Genomic DNA, 23,194 nt, shown 5'->3' with positions numbered 1-23,194 from the left:
AGTATCCTCAGGTTGATATTGTTGATAAAGATGTGTTTTGCATTTTACAAATGATTTTAACCGTCTGAGGTTTAAGGTGGTAAATCCAACCCTCAGAGAAAGAACTGTTTTTTTTTTTAAATAGTTGTCCAAAAAAAATGTCTTCCCTGACTGCTAAGACTTTGAAAAACAATTTAGCAAAAATCTAGCAAAAACAAAAATTGTTTCACTTTGTGTCACTAATTATAAACCAGTGATACAAACTACAAAGGCATAGCATTAGTTCACACAGGCCACAATCTCAAACTCAACTAGAATTAGCTGATACCCTTCTATGCATCGAATTAGCAATATAAAGCACTGCAAGCCACTTTGCAACCCATCTGTATTCCAACTCGTTTCATAGTAAATCTGATTAAATCACCTGTTTTCACCAATGTCTCCTCTATTGCATGCCGGGGTCTTGCTGCTTGTCTCAGCATGTATAGGATGTAACATGTAACTAACATTAATAGTTTTAAACTGATATCTTCTTAAATGGTTTTGGTAAAAACTGGATTTACAAAAATTCGGAAAACTAAACAATGCATGTTTTCAACAAATAAGCATTTCTCTAATGTGTGTTATATGGCTTTCAGCTTAGCTATATATGTTAGGCTCTTAAGCCAGATAATAGCTAATATAAAGTAATAAAGCTACACTCTTTGTGAGGTAAAGAGGTAGATACATGAAAGCAGAACAAAACCCTAGTATATTCCAAAGCTTCTCCTCCTCACCTCATGGCTACATTGCTTCCATCCACAACAATAGGTCGCAGGTTTTCTTTGTCTTCTAGCAGGTGGGACGGACACAGTAGCCGAGAAGAATCCAGAGAGGAGTTGGAGGACAAAGAGGACGAGGGAGACTGTGAGACAGCTTGACCTCCTTGCTGATCCATCTCTATTTTGGTTCCCAGTTTAACCAGCTCTCCCAGTATATCATTGATAAGTGCGTCAGGGCCTAGTTTCCTCAGGACCAGCAACACTAGCTCTTCGGGGTAGCCTAGTTTGAGAGCGAACTCCACCTTCGTGCGGCAGTGTGTGATGGGGTCAGTCAAAGATGTTTCCGGGGCGTCTCCAGGAGACGTATTTGGTGCCAGGTCCAGCCTGACTGGCTGAAAGACTGAGGACTCCTCCCTTTGGTGTAGGTGAAGCTGATCGTGGTGCGGTGTTTTAGAGTCAGAACCAGACCCGGTCTGGAGCCTTTCATCTTCACTGTCAGAGATAGCACTCTCTTCAGAAAAGTTACTGCAACTGCTACTGCTGCTTGAATGAATGATAGAGCTAATGCCTCTGCTACCAGCAGTATTGCTGCTTTTAACAGTGACACCCGCTCCTAAATTCCCAGCCTGCCGTTCAGCACCTTCCACGTGTAGGTAGTCCAGATCCAGCCCTGGGCTGAGGATGTGGCCTGTCCCATCCTCCAGATGGTCCTTCAGGCCCATGAATCCTTCTCATACATCCAGCTCCACTACCTCCGTGACCTCCCAAACACCTGACTGACCCCACTGTTACTACTGATACTTAACTCACTTACTAACTAGTCCTGTGAGGGTACCTGGAAATTAAAACATAAAAAGGAACTGGTTAAATTCTCAGTATATGCTCACTTGTCATGTGATACCATCACATGAGGACACAGGGCACTACACTGCATTTATGATCAAATACAGAAACACTCGTGGTCAGTACTCCATTGACTTCTACATAAAAAACAATTGAAATGTCATAAACATTAAAAACCAAAAAATCTGCTTATCTAAAGTATGGCCCAATGATGTCTGTGAAGGTTCTCAGTCATCCAGGTCATTGTAGTCTAAGGAGCTTGCAAAGAAAAGTGTCTGGACTTCTTAAAGTTGTTTGAAGACATTTCACAATGAGCTCACCCGAAACTCTGGCTGATTGGGACCCACACCCGGTTTCACACCTTGGCTCAGGCGATTAGAGGATCATCAGGGGGTCCTTTTGTCACTCTGTGGGGGGATACTCCCACTAGGTTTAAATCTGGGACTCTCCACCATTTGACCTTAGAACTGAAGAAGCTTCTCGGATGAGAGGTGAAACGTCTTCAAGTAATTTAAAGAAGTCCAGACGCTTTTCTTTGCAAGCTCCTTTGACTATGGCCCAATGATAATAAAAATTCTCCCCAGCAGCTGTAAGGGTATTTTATTCTGCTTCTTCCTCCCATCTCAAGCGCGCCTCTTCTTCATCAAAAGGAAAAAAAACGCAGGGCCCAAAGCAGCAACACCTCCTCTGCCCTGGGATGCGTCTTGACAGAGTCTCTCTGCTCCAATAGCTAATTTGCATATTAAGTTCTGACTGCAAGATTCAAATGAGAAGCTGCTGATGGTACACGCTTTATGATGCTTAAAACTATCTTTACCAACTTCTACTGATTTGCATTTTAACAGTGATGAGCTGCTTTGTCAAACAAATAACAGCTCTGGGACAAAATGCTAAACACCCGAGTACCGAGCAAGTGAGGGGAAGCCAGCACAGACGTAATAACTGTGCAGCACGGGCAATTTTCATCTGCTAAAGAACAGCAGCACTGTCAGAAACACTGTTAAATCATATCCAGCCCTCTACTTAAGGCATTTTTAATTCTTCAGTTTGATACTTTACAATTTAAAGCACCTCATTTTATAAATACAGAGTACAAAACTTGACTCTGTCGTATGCAGGCATTCTTATTCTTATTGACATATGCGTTTTATTTTCTGAAATACATTACTTTACATTTTGAAACAACAGCTCAGTGAGAAATAGGCCAACGATCTTGCCATATGAAACACTTCATTGCTGCTTCACACCAGTAATATAAATAAAATAAAATAAAAGCCTTTTTGAAGCTTTTTTGCCCAACAGGCAGATTCTCCGCTTACGTAATCAATGCATGCACTAGCTGTAAATTCTAACATGGGCTTGACATTGTTTGTCTCCTCATATTGTGGTGACTTCATACTCAAACATAGAAAAGCGCTTCTTCTTGATACATCATTTCAAAACAAATATGAGCAAAGTTCATTCATATGCGTTTAGTGATTGCATTCACTAATGGAAACTGAACGTGACGACGTGACGTTATAGTAATTACAAAGATCTGCAAAGTTTGTGGCAAGTCATTGGGCACGTTTTGTGTGATAAGTCAACAGAGTGCGTTAACTTTCTGTCTCACTGAGTAAGTGAGAAAACCCACTACAAACATGGTTTTATTGTTAGCAGCCCTGTTTGGCACATCTGTATCCTCAGAATAAATGTAAGAATAAGCTGTCATACAGAATCAAACACATTTTTAACTGCTTGGCACATTTTGCACATTCAAAATCTAAACGTGCAGCAAGAAAAAGTACAGCCAAAATTTTCAAACATGAGCAGCCAACAGGAGATTAAGTATAATTAATAATAATTTATGAAAAAAGCCATGGATATATGTATGATAAATGAAATCCATTTTGACTGGACAAAGCTAATGTTAAGTGGGAGGAGGTGCTGGCTGTGACATGAGTCAAAAAACACAACATTTTCCACTCATTTCAAATCTCCGGCCACTATCTAGGTGGGGCGTCCTATCAAAATCGTAAAAAGAGGGCTCTTTCTGACACAAACAAACGTTACTGTTACAGCTGTGTGAGCTACCATGACAAAGAAAAATTACAAACTGCCCATTAACACAAACACAGTACATGTTTTATGTTTTCCAGTTAGTTTACTGATCACCGAAAGCCCAGAAGAAATCCTCACAGTTGGACACAAACTACATTACATAAAGCTGTACTTCTATTTAAATCCACAAAATAAAATCTTAGGTAATGTTTATGAAATTCAGTCAGTGACACAACAGCTAACACTGCAGTCAGTGTTTGTGTTTATGTGGCCGTCCTGAATGTTTCTCAGTTCCATCTGTGGTAGCAAATGAGAGAAACCCCTAATGCTGCTCAGAGCCTCTTGAGTGTGGCCTGCTGGTTGTGTGGGGGTGCACAGACTGGCTGAAACAAAGAGTGATCTGTAAATTGTTCAGTGACCACTTTAAAAAAAAGAAATTAAATGTCTTTGTTTACTTCCAGTGTATTCACACAAAACATCCACTAAATTACCGACGCTTTTGGTTGCTATAACCTCATTTTAAGTTGACTTTAAATGTTGCTCATTTCCTCAGAAATACTATGTCTTTTTTTATTTTGCCTGTCCCGTTTGGTTCCTTTGCCATCAGAATTATTGTCTAAAGGCGAAGAAAGATGCCCAACGGATTTACTTTACCAAATTGACCATCCTAGCCTTGCCATAATGGTCTATTTGATTCACATTTTATTGTTTATTTTATTTTTTATTTTCACTTGCTAGATATGGGATAGACTTGAATGAGGAAAAGAAAAGGGAGAAAGGAAGAGGGGGGAAAAAACAGTGGAGAAGAGGGACGGGGATAAAGGGCAAAAAAAACCAAAAACCAACTAAATAAGCAGACAAAAAAAATACATATATCAATCACCTGGATCACCTGTTGAGAAAGAAAAAAGAAAACAAGCAGAAGAAAACGAGAGCAATACAATAAACAACATCACGATGATCTATGGGAATATAACTGTAAATATAACTTGTTTTTAAAAGGTTCCTTCATGTAACGATCTGCTAGAGGGTGTGGGGAGAAATACTCTATGTCTGGTTCCATATTTTTATTTAGCATACTAAATAAGCCTGGCATATTTTAAAGTTCAAAATAGTACCTTTATTTGATAGTGCTGGATATTTAATATTCTTAAATCACACTTAAAAAAAAAAGAAAAAAGAAAAAAAGAAAAAATAAAGCTGTCCAGCGCTCAGAGCAAGCCACCAGCTAGCTGCTAGCAGCTTCGGTATGAGCAACGGAGGCAAGGGAAACATTATGGAGATGAGTGAAAAAAAGAAAAAAGTTATAAATATATAAAGATACTGAAAAGTAGTGTAATAGTGTACCTGACATTAGTTTTCTTAAGTAAATCTGCTGCATCTGCTGTTTGGTAAGGTAAAATATGTTGGATAAAGGTGGTTTAAAGAAACTCTCTTTCATTTTTGCACGTAGTTTTTAGATATTTAAGCGAGAAAAAAATCCTCTAACTTACTCAAGTTTGGGGGGAAATAAGTTATATCCAGTAAAGTTTAATATTTTACATTAAAAAATGCTGTTTGTTTGTTTGTTTGTTTGTTTGTTTGTATCAGCAGATCACAAAAAATGTACAACTGAACCAGCCAAGAAAAATAAAATCTACTATTTACGCTGGGCCTAGTTCCTGCCCTTCATAAACAGCAGGTTTGTACACCAGGTGGGTGGGGCTTCTTCAGCCCAAGCTGCATACCAGAGATGACTATTTCATATAATATCCACTCTCACTGACATACAGATCCAAGAGTAGATAAAAATTCTGTGAATCAGAGCGTGAAGCCTCGTGTTTGGTTCATATTGAACATGAACATCCACTGTTCTAGCAGAATATATATGAAGGAAAAGCACTGTATACAAATTACCCGTTAACCTAGTTTAGTCTTGTTGGCTTCATGCATAAAAAAACAGACAGAGCCAAGATCCTTCTTTGAGGGTACCTCTGCTCGAGAAGGTACAAAAAAATTTATCTTCAAACAGAGACATAGAAAAAGGAAGTGACAGTTGAAAACCAGTCATATGATGACTTGCTTCAACACCCCACCTGTAACTGGTATGATGTGGACAGAGTGGGCCTGCTTCAGTTTTTAGTGACAACGGTTCACATCACAAACAAATACCAACAACTGTGTGTTTGCATGTAAGGTTGTTTATCTGTGGAAATACCCACGGAGGGTACTTCCAGTGCATGAAACTGCCCTGAGATCTGTGAGAAGTGAACGGGAATGTTATTTACAAGTTTGGTGCATCTTCTTCAAATGTTGTTCTTCAAAGTACGATGTCAAAAAAAAAAAAAAAAAAAAAAAGATTTCTGTGAAAGAAAAATACTCTGTTATGCTGCTCTGGACAAATAATGCTGATTTTTTTTTTATGTGCTGACACAAGGTGAACAAATACTGTCTGGTAGCATTGGAAGACTTCAGTTTACTTCATGAAGCTGCTCCTCATACAAGACTGAACATTTATTTCAAAAGATACATTTTTTCACCAGTTGTTTGCAAATCACTTCAAAAGAGCTACTTCTGCACTCTGTATGCGCTCCTATTTATGGTTATAGTTTAAAGAAGCACCGGAAAGCAGGGGCCTCTTAATGTCCCGACCCCCGACGTCTAAGCCGCACCGCCGCTGTTTTTCATCCTGAATGCCACAAGAGAGCCGGAATAATTTAGTCCAGCAAAAAAACCAAAAAAAAACCAGAAAAAAAAAAACAAAAGAGGCACAAAGGGGAAGAGAGCGAGAGTGAGTTTGTGTGTGTGTCGGGGGGGAAGAAGTGTGTCTGGCGTGCCGTCCTCCAACAATGCAGCTGCCACACAATCTGTCCTCCTGTGATGGGAGTATTGTTCTCTCGGCCCGAGCAGCATGCACAGACGGAGGCTGGGGCTTCTTTTTTTTTTAAACCCATTCACCCCCCACACCAACACATCAACATGCAAAGCATGCCTGCTTATGCATCAGCCGCGCGGACTTCAGTCGCAGGATGCCAGACGGAATCTCTGAGGAGTCAGCAGAAATGTGAGCGTGACACAGCAAGTGTGAAAACCCACTCATAAGGCAGTCCGGTGACATGTGGTGTGATCTCTGCACCATATACGTGTGCCGTATGAAGCAGTGTGAATACACAAATGTATTTGCATGGAAGTTTTTGGGAAAACCAAGAGGAAAAAAGAAACTCCAATAACTCACGAGGAATGCCATTAAGCTGTTCCTGGTAGTATTTCTTATAATATTTCAGTTCCATTTTAATGTTACTTAATACTAAACAAAGACCTGGATGACAATTAAGCTATTATAGTTTGTGTTTCAAACATACTAAATACATAAATAAATAATATCGCTGGTGGATTTGTACAATATCTGAAAGTTTCCAGTTAAACTTTGAAGCACTGCATCTATTGCTTCATTTAGTTTTATAAGTGTTGATGCTGTGGGTGTGGATCATAAACCAAGAATGCAGTTCAAGAGTCCTGTACAGCAGCGAGAAGTGCTACAAAGGAGACTTTTGAGTACGTTGGAAGGTGTTTGTATATCTGTCAGTCTTTGGTAACATGACAGCGTCACCACAATGCAAGATGCAGATAATTCACAGGTGTGCAGCCGACATGAAAATAAGAGTGGGTGCCTTCCAACAGCTTAGTGGTTTCAGAGCTGGCGTGATCCCTACACATGCTAAACTTTAGTTTTGAATGAACTTTCTGTTCACTCCAGAATAGCCCGTCTTGAAGTACAGAAAACAAGCAATTGTCTCCTGGTTAAACGTGGACTTGGTTGCAGGGAGGAAACTCAGCCAATCAGATGACTGTATAGTGTTAATATACACGGAGAGAGTTTACATAGTTTTTATATTTAGTTACAGGGTGAGTTTTTCAGCTTCTGCCACCACACAGTGTCAAATCACCAACCTTTTTGTTCTTTTGAATATGTAATATCAGAGATAGGTGAAAAAAAATGCAATTCTTGGTTAATACTGGGTTTTTTTTGAGCAGCCATATATTACAAGATGAGCTGCAGTGACAGATCAGCTTAAACCATTTAGCTGAGCATGCATAGCCGTTGATCAATCTCCTAAAAAACTTAATTACATGCATCAAAATCTTGAAGAACTGTAATGATCCTTTAAGTCAATTTGGATAAAATAAAGAAAGAGAGTCTCACAAACCGTCAGCTACTGTGAATTTTAATTTTGTGTATTTTATTGGAAAGAATCACTCGTCTACCAAACTTCGGGGAGTCAGTGTTTCGTCGAGGGGAAGCTGAGAGTCTTTCCATACTGAGCAGATGCTGCAGTCTGCACTTCGTTGACCTACCCTGCCCATCCTGACAGTGGTCTGTGCGTATCATTATATGTGTTGTGATCCCGGGTTAGCCCCCTTGGGTGTGGGGTGGAAGGATGAGCTCCCCTGAGGAAAGACCCCGACCAGTCCCTCAGGGCCACCGCATGGCTGCCATTTGCCGGCTGAGTACAGCAGTGACCCAGTCTGCCACGCCAGCGACCGGCTGGGAGGGGGACAAAGAGGGGTTCGGAGAGTGGGGGTGGGGGTGCATATAGGATTGGGGGGAGTGGTGGTGGGGACAACAGATGCCTGCTGAAGCCACAGGGGACCTCCCTGAAAGCATCCTGTTCCTACACCCTCCCTGACTGCAACTGGTGGTGTCCAGATTCATCCTCATTGATACATATCACCACTGTCTGTCATGTGGCTTTCTTTGGTAGTGGGCAGCACTCGGTTTCACCTCTAAGCTGTGCAGAGTCTGATTCTGCCGCCCTGGCTGCTCAACTGAAGGCCATCATACAGAGACATTTAGTAGTCCAGACCCTGCTAACGTTCGTTTACATTTGTTTACATTAATTTAATTGAAGTGAAACCTAACCAATGACCCGTCGAGGGGGGAAACCCAAGGAATCCCCCAAAGAGCCCTGATTTAAAACCACAAACGGCCTTGTCTTAATTTCACTTGTGAGCTCAGACTGCAATGCTTATGTATACGACAACCTTCCAGAGTGAACTGCGCTGTCCTAAAAATCACACTCAGTACCTAACAGGTATTATTTGTCTATAAATGTCCCCGTTTGAGCGTTACATCAACAAAGACTGTGCAGCTTTAACTGTTGTCACATATGTTTACCATTAGGTTATATGGTTACAGAGATTTCATGATAAAAAAAAAGAGTGAAAAAAACATCAAAATACTGCAGATAATCCAGGATGAAGTATGACAGCAGCGTTATCAGCGTCTTTAACGGGCAAACGCAAATCCAAGCTAAACACACAAAAGTAAATTAGTAAGACTTACCGAACAGTTCCCTGAGAAACAGCAAGGCAGTAAAGCACAGAAGAACCGAGAACTCCTACAAAGTGTCTCCTGACATGCTACTCTGGATCATATCAGCAACAAAGCTCAAAGTGGGAAAGATTTAAAAAAGAAAATGACCCAGTAAGGTGGTGAGGACTAAGCCCAGGAGTATGGCCCGATTTCCTTTTAATGGAAAAAAAAGGAAGTTAAATGTCTTGTATCCACTAGAGAACTGGAGAAAGCTGCCAGTCCAAGTGGGGCTGAGCAAAAAATGAGTTTCCTGGTCGAGTCTGGCAGCAGTCTTAAGTGATCAACCATGAAGTTCTCCTTTTTTTTCTCTTTTTGTTGTTGCAAAGCAGAGTGATGTGTCCTGAAGCTGCAGGGCTAGCAGTGTTACTGACAGCAGATGGAGTTTAAGGCACCTACCGTCCCCTCCTCACTGTGAGTCTGCCCACCAATACGAGCACAGAAATCTCCTCGCACAGCTCACTTTCCTCTCTTCGCCAAATCTCCTTCTGTACACACGCCAATCACCCCCCTCTCCACCAATAAAAAAGGGGACTGTGAGATGTAGTAGGGTAACTCCACCCCTTCCCAACCCCTCCCAAACCTCACAGACACACGCACACATCACCAGACCATCCGCCGACCATCAGCCATGAATGGACGAGAAGGCATGAGTTGACAATAGAGGGGAGGGGGACACAAAGGAGGGCCCTCAGCGGGCAGCTGCACGCGGACACACCGTCCTTAGAGCTATTACACCCAGACACACACGCACATGCACTCACAAACACACACACACACACAAACAGATACACAACAAGAAAGAATGAGTAAAAAAAAAAAGAAAGAAAGAAAAAACAGCACCCAGAATGGAGCCCTGCGTAACACCTGGCTCGGTGGAGACGGCTGTTGCCTTCTACATCTTTGTTTCATGGTGGGAGGACTGGCTTGACTCAGACAATGAGACAATTATGTTAAAAGTAGTGTGTGCTTCCCAAAATGGGTGTCAGGAGTGTGATCGCCTACGAGTGCGTATGCATCTCTCTGATGGAAAGTTAGCAGGTGGGGAAGGAAGCTGCAGCGAGCAAAAGACACCAAACTAACGCAGTAAAAAAACAAAAACAAAAAAACCCCGGTCATTACAATCAGGAGGAATTTTTCAGTCTCAAAGGAAGTCGGGCTGGACTTGAACAGCTCAAGTTAACCAGTCATTTCACATTTAGATAGAAGATTTACGATTTTATTTTTCCAGAGAATAATAAAAACACATTTTAAAACATCCCGTGAACAAACGTAATCTTTAACAATTTCTGTGTGAGGTTTGCAAACACCTAAGGGGAAGATTGTGCTCCATGTTCCTGAGCAGATTAAATTCCTTTAATCTAAATGTAGATGTCAGCGAGGGAACGTTGATTGACATATAAATAACAGACTGTGTACCAGAGTCAAAATCTGAAAAGTTAAGCCAACCGGAGGTATCCTTAATGACCAGCAAGGAGCGACTGCTTTAGTTGCAAAAAGACTTCCAATTGCGTAGAAGTCTAGGTTAGAAAAAAGACCCCTCAGCTCCTTTCATCAGCGACCATGGTTCAAACATTCCTGATCATTTTATGGGGTCAAGTGCTATTTTCACATCACACTGTTTACACGTGCACATCATCTATACACATCTGGCTAGCAAAAAGCAAAAGATCTCAGTTAGATCCTGGGAGTAGACAGGATTTCATCCGATATAAAAAACTCTGCCAAATCAAACATGGTGGAGCTACCTGCTGTGGCAAGCCCTTGTAGATAAGGGAGGAGCTGAAAGTAGCTTTGTTGTTGAAATTTGAGACGTTTCATAATCGAATTTCTGAAATTATTTGAAAAAAAAAATCTGAATACCAAATCTCAGGTCTTTAAATCCAAATTGAACTTCACGTAGTGGAGCTTTGACCTTTAATGGCTCTTTGATAAAATCTGTCTTGTCTCGTGTAGAGTCATATGCGGCATGTTTCCATTTGAAATGCAGTTAATATTGCCAGCGGACGACAGTCAGGAAGATGTTCCAGCTAAGCCCACACAGTCTCAGTGGAAAGTCATTTATGTGGCGTGCCACTCTTAAAGCTACACTAACAAGACACTCGGTTAGGTGCATACTACTAGACCCAGGTTTGATCCTATTTTGCTTTGAGGAGTTCATAAATTTTTCATGACTCTGCAAATTTAATTCTTGTCAAATGTGTGTGGGAATGTGGGAAATATAGAAGTGCGCTACTGAATTGCAATCTGGTGTGTACGTCTGTGTTCTTAGTTGTTGTTTTTGTCTGATCGGGGACTAAAAATGAAAAGTAGCCCTTTGGCTAATTTTGTGGATGCACAGCAGCCACCTGCTGTTCAAACCGTCTGTTTTTGTGGGGCAGCCAATTAGAAGAAAGCTGGCTCAAAGGGTGGGGCGTTAATACTGAGGGGCTTCAACCTCTACACCGGGAATGTCAAATTTCATATTAGGGGTCAAATACAGTCCACTTTGATCTTCAAGGCGCTGGACCACTGAACTTCCCCTTTCTATCAGTGTGAAGAAGTTTAACCACATATTAAATCTTTGAGACAGCTTAATATAAGAAAAGGAAGTGCAACTCCAACAGTATGTCCTAGATTTTCCACATAATATAAGAAATTTTCAATATGACGTTTTTAAGAGATGTGAAAAATTACAGAAAAAATTACAGTAGCTCATTGCTCAGATTGTCCTGTAACTATAAAACAGAAAGTTTCCCTTAATTCACAGAAAATGTTGTTAGTTGGAGACCCATTGTGAAAAAATTGTCTATAGTCAACAGTGAAAAAACTGGAACTTTTCTGTTATTTAATTGTTTATCTTGCTTAATGAAATATGAATGATAATGGAGAAAATGCTGAAAAATGTAACTAAAATATGTTAAAAAGTCCAAAACTTTATGCCCTCCTTCACATTTTCCAAAGTGTCCAATGCACCAGATTCAAGTCTTTGCCTGGCCAATTCTAACCCCACACCAACTCTGGACCCCGGACCTTATGTTTGACACCCACGCTCCACCAATACAAGATAAATAAAGATTACATTGAACTTTACTTTATCAGAGCCCAAAAGTAAAAATGAATAGATCTCCTTTCATTTTCTTAACTCTCTTAATAAATAAAATAACAACAATTATTACAAAGACAATGCTTTCCCGTACTTCCCATACTTCTTCCCTACACCATCCACAACATGCATCCCCCTCACTCTTTGTCTCAACTTTTCTAAGTGACCCTTATTTTTTGTTTTACTTTTCGGTTGGCCAGTTAATCTTCTGTCTTTTGTCTTCCAAAAACAAAAAGAGAAAAAATATATAAGGCCCCCCTTTGCTTGCTTAGGAAAAACCCATGGTAAACAACTTTACATGTGGTAAACATGGTTCTTAATCCAGGAAAATTACTTTAAATTACTTAACATAAAAAGCGGCCAAACCTGGCTCACCCGGAAAGTCCAGGCCATGCAAAACTGTTGGCCTGCTCCCATTGTTGTCTAAAGCCTCAGAATTTATCCCTCAGGGTTGAGCACTCACGATGTTTTTACAGTAGGCATCACTGGTTCTTAAAATGCAAATCTGACCACATCAAGCAGGAATACCTGTTCTGTGTACGCCCATGATAAACACAGGCAGCATAATGGTGTCACTCCCTCTACAGGGAAGACTTTAAAAAGATGTAGGTGCAGAGTTTGTGTTTCAAACAAAGAACCCTCTGAGTCATCACAGGCGTTAACTCTGAATCTGTCCCTTAAATAAATCCATATTTTGGACAAAGTTGAAAAAAAATTCTTTTCTGGGAACCGTGTGGGTTTATTTTATTTTTTAAATGTGTGTCAGTTCGACTGATTTTTTTTCTTTGACTGATTTGAGTTGGAGTCATCGCCGATGATGACTGAAACCTCAGATGGATAAAGGTGTGTTATGTGCTGGCATCTACATATCTGGTAGTTATAGTGTGAAATGTGGACTTCTTCTGCTAAAGAAATGCTTCATTGTATTATCCATTGTCTAAGCCGTCGGTTCCCTTATGGTGTGAATTGTTACTGTACTGTCTACTGTGGACACGCTTTGAACACACTCATTTCCTCAAAAAACAAAAAAACTCTGTCAAAGAGAGCCCCAGTCCAGTCCCCAGTTTGCATGGTTCCTGGATGATGGGAAATTCAAAGGCTCTGAATGACAGCAAGGATTGTATGCGGCGTTAGCCATCATGATTCACTAGCACAGATGATTAGCGATGACCTTTAGAAAAGAGAAAAAGTATCACAAAGGCAACTTGTCTTAAAGTACAGCTAGTCTGGGGATGTCAACAGCCCCTACGCCGAGAAATCTGTGTTATTGTAACTTTAAGCGCCTTGGAGTCGACTGTTGTTGTGATTTGGAGCTATAAAATGAAACTAAATTAAAATCTGAGATTTATCCTCCCACATCTTTAAAGGGAAAATAATAATTCAACCAATCCAGAGGCTACTGATAGGTTTCGCCCTCCAAAAAGCCTCCAAAAAAAACATTCCCTGACAGGATTAACTTTATGCCTAAACTGGATCCTAGCTTAGGCCCGTGCAAACATATAGGATGTTTGCACGGGGGAAAAGAGGCCAAGCATACGTAAAGAAAGAAACCTCCACGGATGACAATGGTTTAATTGTTTTAAACAAGGTTTCGCTTCAGCAAAGTTTTTTGTCTGTTATTGCTTCTGTGTTCCCTGCAACAAATACCAAGCTTAAAAACCAAGAGCAGAGGAGACCGGCTGTTCCACCCATTTCTGAAACAAGTGACAGTTCACACAGCTACAGCGTGTAGGTGTGTGAACTGCAAAGCTCTGTTTAGACACTTGGGGACAGTTGGCGAACTCTAACCTTCACAACAAACTAAAGAAGCATTTTTAAAAAACACAACAAACATCCCTTCAGATAAAAAAAAGCTGCATCTGAACAAAAGGCAACACAACTTTGACCTGGATTATGTGAAACTGTTTGAGAAGGGAATTTAAGCCAGCAAAAACAACCGACTCAAACGGGCTAAGAGAAAAGCAATCAAAAGCAGAACTTTGTGTGACTATTTACTGCAGATATGAATACACTGTGACTACACATTTTGGTTTTTCCCTTTTAAACCTTTGCGACTTTGAAGTGACTGCACAGATTTACTTAAAAGGATGCATCTTTTCAATATGGCACACTTTTCTCACATAAGTCTTTCCAATTCACCATAAAGAAAAACGTCCAATTAAATTATCTTTAATTAACTTTTTTTTACTTGGAAAAACAAACTGCTTAGTTTCAAGTGACAAAAGCATAGCTAAGTATATCATATATCTGTGTATGCTGATTGGATGACTCACATGTCGGGGGGTTAGTAATTAGTAAAGTAAAGAAGGGCTCCTAACTAAACCAGCAGCATCATGTCTTTTAATTCCACAGTCCGATTTGTTCAATTATCACGTCACAGTTATTTGATTATCAGACTGATTTTCCTCTCTAGTCTCTATCATCCACCCCCACTCCCCGCTCCCCTATGACTTGCAGTGACTCCTTAATTGGGGCTCAGCTGACAGTTTTTCCCCTCGGGGGAGCAGGCGCCATGTGGACCATCTGCTTCAAGTCGCAGGATGAACAGGTGTCCTGCTCCCGGCCGCCTGCCTGCACCTTACCAACCCTGTCGAAGTGTAGCACGGCAGAGTGTTGCGCGGTGTAGTAGCTGCCGCCGCCGCTGTGTACACAAGATAAATCCGAGTAGTTTTGTTTGACCTGAGCAGCATTTCTGCCTCAGACAAAGGAGGAAGCATATGGAAGCGCTACCTAATCTGACATAAAGATCACAGCCATGACAGTAAAGCCTGTTACTGCACGTCTGAGTCAGAGTTTGGTTGATGCATCTGTTCTTAAAAGCATTTTGAAAATTGGGGGTTTGTGTTTTAATCAGCGATTTCTATATTGTGTCCATAATCCAGAAAATCCATATTTGTGTTGTTCGTCTATATTCTACCCAGCTTTGGAACAGGATCTCACTCATGTCTGATAGTCGGTCACTACAAAGTGGTTCCTCTACAAAGGATTTCTATGGTTAGTTTGCACTGAGTCTTGTTGAGTTTAAAATTCAGATAAGGAAATACAGACAAGAAGGGAACATATCAACTCTATACTGAAAACCACCATGTAAAACAGCACAACTGGATGATATAACTATGGGTTAATACATGTCCCAACCTATATCTGGATGAATAATAACAACTGGTGATTGAATCAATATCAAACGTGGCCTGCATTTCACAGGTACACATTTCCAATCTAATTCACCTAATTCTGCACCATCATATCACATCTTTACTATTTAAAACTACTTTTTTGTAAGACTAGGACTGTATTAAAACACATTTTACTCCTTTTCAGCATTCTGCAGTATCGAATGAGTTCCAACAGGAAAATTAAACCTTCAACCTGGGTAAATTTAAACTTTTAGAGATGTCTGTTATAATCTTTGATGCTGCACCAAACATGCTGGTCTGTGTCGTGTGCGTTTCACTTCAGAGTTCTGGAGCTCTGATTGCAGATTACTTTAAATAGCCTTTAACCTGTCTACACCACCCTGAGTACCTCCATTAAAAGATTATTCTAATGTCCTTGAACAGTGAATATCCAGTTGAGTCCTTTTTACTCTAAAATAAATGATCTAAGTAATCAAAACAAATAAGGACAGAGCAAAAAGGACAGAAATAAGTGTGGGTGTAAAGGTAATCCACGCTGAGGGCTGAGTAAGTGCCAGGAGCAGGGTCTGCAGCAGATCTTCAAACAGTACACTGATCCAGGCTGCAAGGATTACTCCAGCCCTTTAACAAGGCCTGAGGGGTGGAAACAGGCAGGGGAAGAGGTAGTCCAGCTGGTATCGATGACACACACGCGCACACACATACAATACTATGCTAACAGGCTCTACACATGCTGCTACCTATGAAGAGGGAAGTCAAACAAACCAGTGTGTGTGTGTGTGTGTGGGGGGGGGGGGGGGGATGGGGTCACTCAGGACTTTGAAAGAACAATAGGTTGGCCTTCAGGCCAGTGCCCTCTGGGTCACTTAAGGAGGCAGCATGAAAACATGTTAGTGCGCACACACACCACCTGCTGTTTCCTGCAGGCTTGTATTTGGTGTAATGGAGATGGAGTGATTCTACCGCCACACATTACTGAGATTTACCACATAACTGAGGCCAATAAAACCTCTGTGGCAACTTGGCTAGCATCTTTGGAATTGTAGTTTTAAAAAGCACATTAGGGCCGTAACCGAGGATAATTTCCACTGTTGGTTTGTCAGAAAGCGGTTAAAGACTGAAACATACACTGGCAATATATTACTGCATCAGATTGAACTGTTTGCTGGGAAATTACAAACCAAATTATAATGGCACACAACGCACGACTTGGCTACCAGCAAAGCTCGCCACGACTCGACGGAGAAATATCAGCAACTGACACTGATACAGGTCCTTTTTACCTGCAGGCTAATATCAGTCAAACAGTCGACAGCGGTGACCTGTCGGTGCACCCCTGTTTCTAAAGAACTGAAGAGCGATAAGAGTGCTACAACATCCATATTTCTGTATTGCCAATTACCTGTGGCAATTTTCAAGCTGCTACCTGCAGAACTACTTCAATGTTCCGAGTCTTTTGATGTTTATGGTCATGCTAGCGGGATTTCGAGCACTCTGTGAGAATTAGAAGAAAAAATATGGGAATGATCTGAAGCAAAACGAATTTCTTAATGCTACATAAAGTGAATCAGACACATGTACACGGTGTTTCACACATAAATTCACAGCTCTGTGATTAAGTCATGATGGATCGTCCCCACAGGGCCTGGCCTATTGAGCACCGTTGTGTGTGTATGTGTCTACAGGGCGCTTTAGCAAATAATCAAATTTACATATATGCCTGCACATCCTTGCATGTGTGTGTGTGTGTATGCGGGGTCATGTGTCTGACTATGTGCAGGTGTGTGAAAGTGTGTGTGTGTGTTTGACATCAGGGCGAGTGCCGGGTCAGAGGGGTCACAGAGAAACAAAAGCATGGAGCAGCTCCAGCAGCTGCCGGGCCAAACGTCATCCACAGAGACCTCTGGCCTTACCATCACCCTTTCTTTTCAATGGGAGCGTGCCGTGGTCCTACTTCTGCTAACACATGCATATTTACACAGACACACACATGCTCTGCCTGGCGGGCCACAGTCATGTCTGGAGCTCAGTGCAGCAGGCGAAGGAGGTAAAAGGTCATTTGGGGACATATGCAGAGGATGTATGAGTGCAAATCAAGTGTAAACCTCTGTGGCTGAAAAAGTGAAGACATCACTGAAGTGGAAAAAAATTAAGTTTCTCTAAAAGTCACACGAGTAAGCCTCCAAAAATTAGCCAGTCTTCATAATTCAGCATCAGCTATGCTTAACGGTTTGATGTAAAACTCTCTATAGTCTATTCCCCCCTTCATAAAATCATCTCATGCACAGTTATTATATTTTTTTAAACTACAACACAAGCAGCTAATTCAAATCACTCAGCTACATCTCTTTACTTGTGGTGTTGGTGCCTTCTGGAGCATTTTTAACTGCAATACCTGAATAAAGTTATGGTCTGCTGTGCGGTGCATCCCACTCATGAAGTTTGTGCTTCAGTTGCTTTTTAAATTCTAATATTTTACACATAGTGTAGTTTGTGGCTGACATGACATTATTAGCTGATAATGTCTAAAGATGGCCATTTATCGCATAACACAGCACTCACCAGAACCTAATAATTCAGGCTTCCTTCCTTCCTTCCTTCCTTCCTTCCTTCCTTCATTCCTTTATTAACGTTTGCTGTGCCCATCTGCAGTGTATAGTGCAAATGCCCAACATGATTATACCTCAAATCAACAACTACAAGAATCTTAAAATTATGCCACAAATTGTGTAGAAAATCCATGACCTCTTCACAACCGTTTGCCTTTGTGCCACAGATCAGTTTTTCCTGTTCCTGCTCAACTCATCAAGCTCCCAGCTTAGATGACATGTTTGAGCACAAAGGGCTTAGTGAGAAAGTGAGTGGCAGTGTGTTTGTATGTGTTCACGAACAGGGAAACTGAATATACTTAATGAGGAATTATTTTAGTAAGTAAATTTTATCCCAACATTAGCTAATTATATTGTATACTGCACTTGTGTCCGCAGACTATAAGCTGCACTGAGCATGAGTTCATTCAGCACTGTCACTTTAAAGAAATATTTATTTGGTTTTTTTTAAAAACCCAACATAGAATAACTACACACCTGTCCCATATATCTATTAACGATCTTTGGACATGTCTGTGATGCTACACCGACTTCATATTGATTTTACTGAAGTTAAAATATGTCCTGTGCCTACTGTATTCTTGGTCCCAGTTTTTATAATGATTTAGTTTACTGATATCTTCTGTTTTCCCTAAATGTAAACTGCACCGAGAATCAGTGAGGAATCTTTTGGTGCATTTTTGTTCAGGCAGTGTGAAAAGATTCATATATGATCCTTATTATATGTAGTATTTCATGATATAGTATTTCATTTCTTATGCATGTCGTTAACGATGACTATTCATTACTGTATATCTTGTTAAAAACAAAATAATGTCCACTTACTTTATCGTAGCATCCTCCCGTGTTGAATTCATTCTCCATCACATGTCACGACAAGTGTCCTTGTAAAAACTCTCATGGTAGTGCAAAGTTTGCATGCTGACGCTGCTGCTCTCGGGATCTCGTGGTTGTCAGAGAGGAAATCTACAGAACAGCCGAGCAGTGAGCGTTTCCTTGTGGCTGCCTGAGAGTCTCCACCTAGCGGCCATGATCTGCATCTGCATGAAATCTGTTTCTTGCACTTTGCTCCAGAGACGATATTGCTACGCCTCACAGTCTATTGTGAAAGCATATTCACAAAATATGTCACTTTATGCTCCAGTTTGTGCATTGAATGATTTCACACTATTTGCACATCAAAGCCTACATAAGTCTATTCTTAGTGACGATGTGTTGTACTTTTCAGTGATGATCTCAATATAAGTGCTTAAAAATTTGAACTGCTTTGTTATTACATGTAAAGTGTGTTCTTGAAAAAAAAAAAGGGCAAAATGTTTGAATTTCTTCTTTAATTTACCACAGACAAAAAGAAAAACAACACTCCTTACAGGGATAGTCTATGAAGGAGTTTCAGACAGACTTGACCTACTACGAGGGAGGTCACTTCAACCATTATTTGGAAAACCTTTCAATACCTAAATTCTGGAAACATGACTACGTTTCCCCCCTAATACTATAGGTACTAAAGGCAGCACATATATTGCATACAAGCAATTTTTGAAATGGAAAACTAAAAAAATTTAATTGAACTGTCTAATATTGTAAGATAAAGACACGACAATATTAAACAAAGCACAAAAAAAAAAAAAACCTGAAAAAAAAAAACCTGAAAAAAAAAAAAAGCAAAACCCAACGATCGAATGTGACCAAGCAACAGTGGGAAGAAAAAACTGGTTTAAAAGGAAATGTCCAGCAGAACCATGCTCAGGTTGGGGCAGCCATCTGCAGGACTGGTTGAGGTTTTGTGTAACTGTAATTTGAACTAAATGCCAATTTAAGCTAATTTTTGAGATTAGGGGTAAAATAGAGCACCTGGTGTAAAGCAAATGCAACATAATAAAGCCAGACTTCACACAGTACACTGACGTGCTAACCTTCTTTCACGAAGTTTAGGTTCGTTACCATGTTGCCCAGATTCAAAATCAGAGATCTACGTGATTTCTTTGAGTAGTTGCTCATAAAAGGTGCTTTCTGAGTCTGAGCTTACCCACCGTGTTCTTACTGAGTCTGTGAAATTGCTGAGTTCTGTTTTTAGAGCATCTCATTGTCTGCATACATTCTCGCATTGCTCTTGCAGAGCCTCTCATTTTCTTTTTTGGTTTATTCACTTCTTTTTACAGGATGTTGTCGTGCTGTGTAATGTTCTTTTTTTTTTTTCAATTTTCAGCTTGGAGGGCAGAAGTTAAAATCCTGAGGCTGTCGATCTCTGCTCTAAGTTCACTATTCTGCTGATGCAAAGTCTGTTCCTTAACAAGCTTTGACCGCAGCCCCTCAAGCTGTGAAAGCACAGAAAAAGTCTCCTACCAGCCAAGATACCGATACGGAGTATTATAAGTTGTATAATCCAAAGTATAATCCATCCATCCATTTTCATGAACAGTATCAATTTCTTTAGACACATTGTTATTTTCTTCTACTTTCTTTCTTTCAGTTTATTATGGTATAGTTTTGTCTCCAATCTTCATCAAGAACAACCTGTTTGGAGACATCAGCATGCCTTTTATAAAGCCTTCTGTTGCATGCCTGCAGGACTTTTTCTTCATTTTCCAGTGTGCTCTTAAAGCTTTTCTGATTTCTATACGATTATTTCGCTCACGTATTTGAGCTTGAGCTCCCTCTAAGCCTGAAGGGAAAAAGAAGGAACACACACATGTAAAGGAAGCACTCAAAACGTGCGGCTATCCTAAATGGGCGTTTTTAAAGTCAGCAAAGAGGCACAGAAAAGAAGATCAGACACCAGCGAGGGAGGATAAGAAGGACAGACGCAACAACATTGTCATCCCCTATGTAGCCGGTGTATCAGAAAAACTCAGGAGGGTTTTCTCCAAGCATGACATCCCGGTGCATTTCAGACCCAGCAACACACTCAGACAAAAACTGGTTCACCCGAAAGACAAAACGCCAAAACACAGACTTAACAATGTGGTGTATGCCGTACAGTGCAGCGAGGAATGCCCAGACCTCTACATTGGAGAGACCAAACAGCCACTTCACAAGCGCATGGCACAACACAGAAGAGCCACCTCCACAGGACAAGACTCAGCTGTCCATCTGCATCTAAAGGATAAAGGTCACTTTTTCGAGGATGCCAATGTTCACATTTTGGACAGAGAGGACAGATGGTTTGAAAGAGGAGTGAAAGAAGCATCTATGTCCACTGTGAGCGACCATCTTTGAACAGAGGCGGTGGTTTACGACACCAACTCTCTGCCATCTATAATCCAGTTTTGAGATCCTTCCCAGACGCCTTAACGCCCACTCACATCCTGGACCATCTGACCTCAGGAATTCGCATGATAAGGTGGGGCCAGGTTTCACAATGAACTCACCCGAAACTCTGGCTGATTGGGACCCACACCCAGTTCCACACCTTGGCTCAGGCGATTAGAGGATCATCAGGGGGTCCTTTTGTCCCTCTGTGGGGGGAAACTCCCACTAGGTTTAAATCTGGGACTCTCCACCATTTGACCTTAGAACTGAAGAAGCTTCTCGGATGAGAGGTGAAACGTCTTCAAGTAACTTAAAGAAGTCCAGACGCTTTTCTTTGCAAGCTCCTTTGACTACGATGACCTGGATGACTGAGAACCTTCACAGACATATTTGAGCTTTCAATTTTCTGTTTTCAGTTTTCTCATACATGTTATGAAAGCCTTGTTTTGAGAGGTTAAAATTGCGATGTTTAGGGTTTTTTTTATGAGAGAGAAGACAAATATGCGCCAATTATAGGTTTTCAAAATTTATTATCAAAACTGTAAGAATTTCAAATTATTTTTACATGGCGCCATGAACCTCCTCTCTCTGGCTCAGAGACAAAAGGAAGTGGAAATGTATTCCTTTGAACAGATTCTGTGATGTTTAAATGCTCAAAGCAAAATACAGGAACAATAAGATGAACAACAACAGTCACTGGTACTAAGTAAGGAGATGCGTCCTAATGCAGAGTATCTGTGTTTAGAAGAATAAAACACAAGGTATCTAAAGTTTGAGGTTAGTTTAATCCGATATTTCTTCATTTAAAACAGAAGACTTCATTATTGAATCCACCATTTAGACAATCAAGTCCATATAACTGAAGTGAATACAATCTTTATTTTGAACAAGTTAAAAAAGTATAACAACAAAAACTGAGAAAAAGAGACAAACAAACAAAGCAAAACAAAAGGAAAACAAATCAATAATAATTAATTATAAATGTCTTACATGTTCAAAAAGGAGTAAGAAGAAGCATAAGGTTATTTAATCCCACCCTCTTTCCACTACTTAGCAACTATCAGCCTACACTTTTTCTTCCTGTTTATGTGCTGTTGTTCATTGCAATTTGTTACATGTATTTTTTTTTATAACCTCAGTAACACATCAAAAGATATACAAAACTTGAAACTTTGTTATGTGTATGACTTATATGAGACTTCCATCTTATTTTATCATCTGTTATCACACCAAGAAACTTGTGTTCAAGAACAATTTCCACACCATTGATACAAATCTGCACTTGTGAGTTCCCTTGGGAATTTATAAATAAGACGATATATCTATATCTATGTATCTACATATAAAATGCTAATTACTTAAAACAAGTAATCTGATGTTTTCAGTCTCCCCTTTACTTTTAAGGAACTTTACTTTGTGACAAATATTCTGTCAAGAAGGCAGATGAACCCACAGGAACAGTAATATTTGTCTCCCTCTACAGGACAAAATCATGTATAACTCTACATGTTAATAACATGGACAAGGACAAAGCAGAAGAAATCATTTACAATCTTTGTAATATTTGTATTATATTAGCATTTGCATTAAATAAGAAAATACAAAACAGAATAAGCGCCTGCATCATGTCCGACAACTGAGGAAGTTCAGGGTCTCTCCGAGGATCCTCAGGACTTATCCTCAGGCGCTGTGGAGAGCATCCTCACACAGAACATCACATCCTGGTATGTGAACAGCTGTGTCAAGGATAAAAAAAAGCTCTTCAGAGACTGATCCATACGGCAGAACGCTGCTGCAGGGCTGCTCTCCCCTCCCTACAGGACATTTACACCAGGAGATGCTGGACTAGAGCAGCTCAGATACTGAAGGATCCGTCACATCCCAGCAATAAACTGTTCCAGCTTCTGCAATCAGGCAGAAGGTTCCACATCATCCGAGCAAAAACACAGAGGCTCAAGAGGAGCTTTTATCCTGAGGCCATCCCAATCATCCATAAGTGAGTGAGACAGGACTCATTACCACATTCTCATATCATCCTGATCCTTCCGGCTTCACTATGGCACAAGACACTTTAACACCCTTTCCACGCAATATACACTAGCTGTAAATTCCCAGAGTATTCTATTTTTTCTTTATTT

General features: G+C 40.5%; 1 protein-coding gene and 1 long non-coding RNA gene across 3 annotated transcripts in view; both read right to left on the bottom strand.

Annotated features, from left to right (window-relative positions):
• Positions 1 to 18,931, bottom strand: part of LOC146500097 (putative ribonuclease ZC3H12C) — a 28,772-nt gene extending 9,841 nt beyond the window's left edge. Inside the window, exons 1-2 of one of the 2 annotated variants that reach the window (XM_085135489.1) lie at positions 18,630 to 18,931; positions 756 to 1,575 (exon numbers count right to left, since the gene is read on the bottom strand). In XM_085135489.1, the coding sequence (XP_084991615.1) occupies positions 756 to 1,462 (707 nt within the window). In that variant the 5' untranslated portion in view covers positions 1,463 to 1,575; positions 18,630 to 18,931. Of the gene's footprint in view, positions 1 to 755; positions 1,576 to 8,946; positions 14,244 to 18,629 lie in introns of those variants that run through there. The other variant, XM_085135490.1, reaches the window with a different exon arrangement.
• The window catches only part of LOC146500090 (uncharacterized), a 193,876-nt gene that overhangs the window by 46,353 nt on the left and 124,329 nt on the right, over positions 1 to 23,194 (bottom strand). The window lies entirely within an intron of this gene.

Source organism: Neolamprologus multifasciatus, chromosome 16 (assembly GCF_963576455.1).
Source record: "Neolamprologus multifasciatus chromosome 16, fNeoMul1.2, whole genome shotgun sequence".
Lineage (NCBI taxonomy): Eukaryota > Metazoa > Chordata > Actinopteri > Cichliformes > Cichlidae > Neolamprologus > Neolamprologus multifasciatus.
Note: the sequence above shows the minus strand (reverse complement) of the source record. Positions and strands in the feature narration are given on the sequence as shown.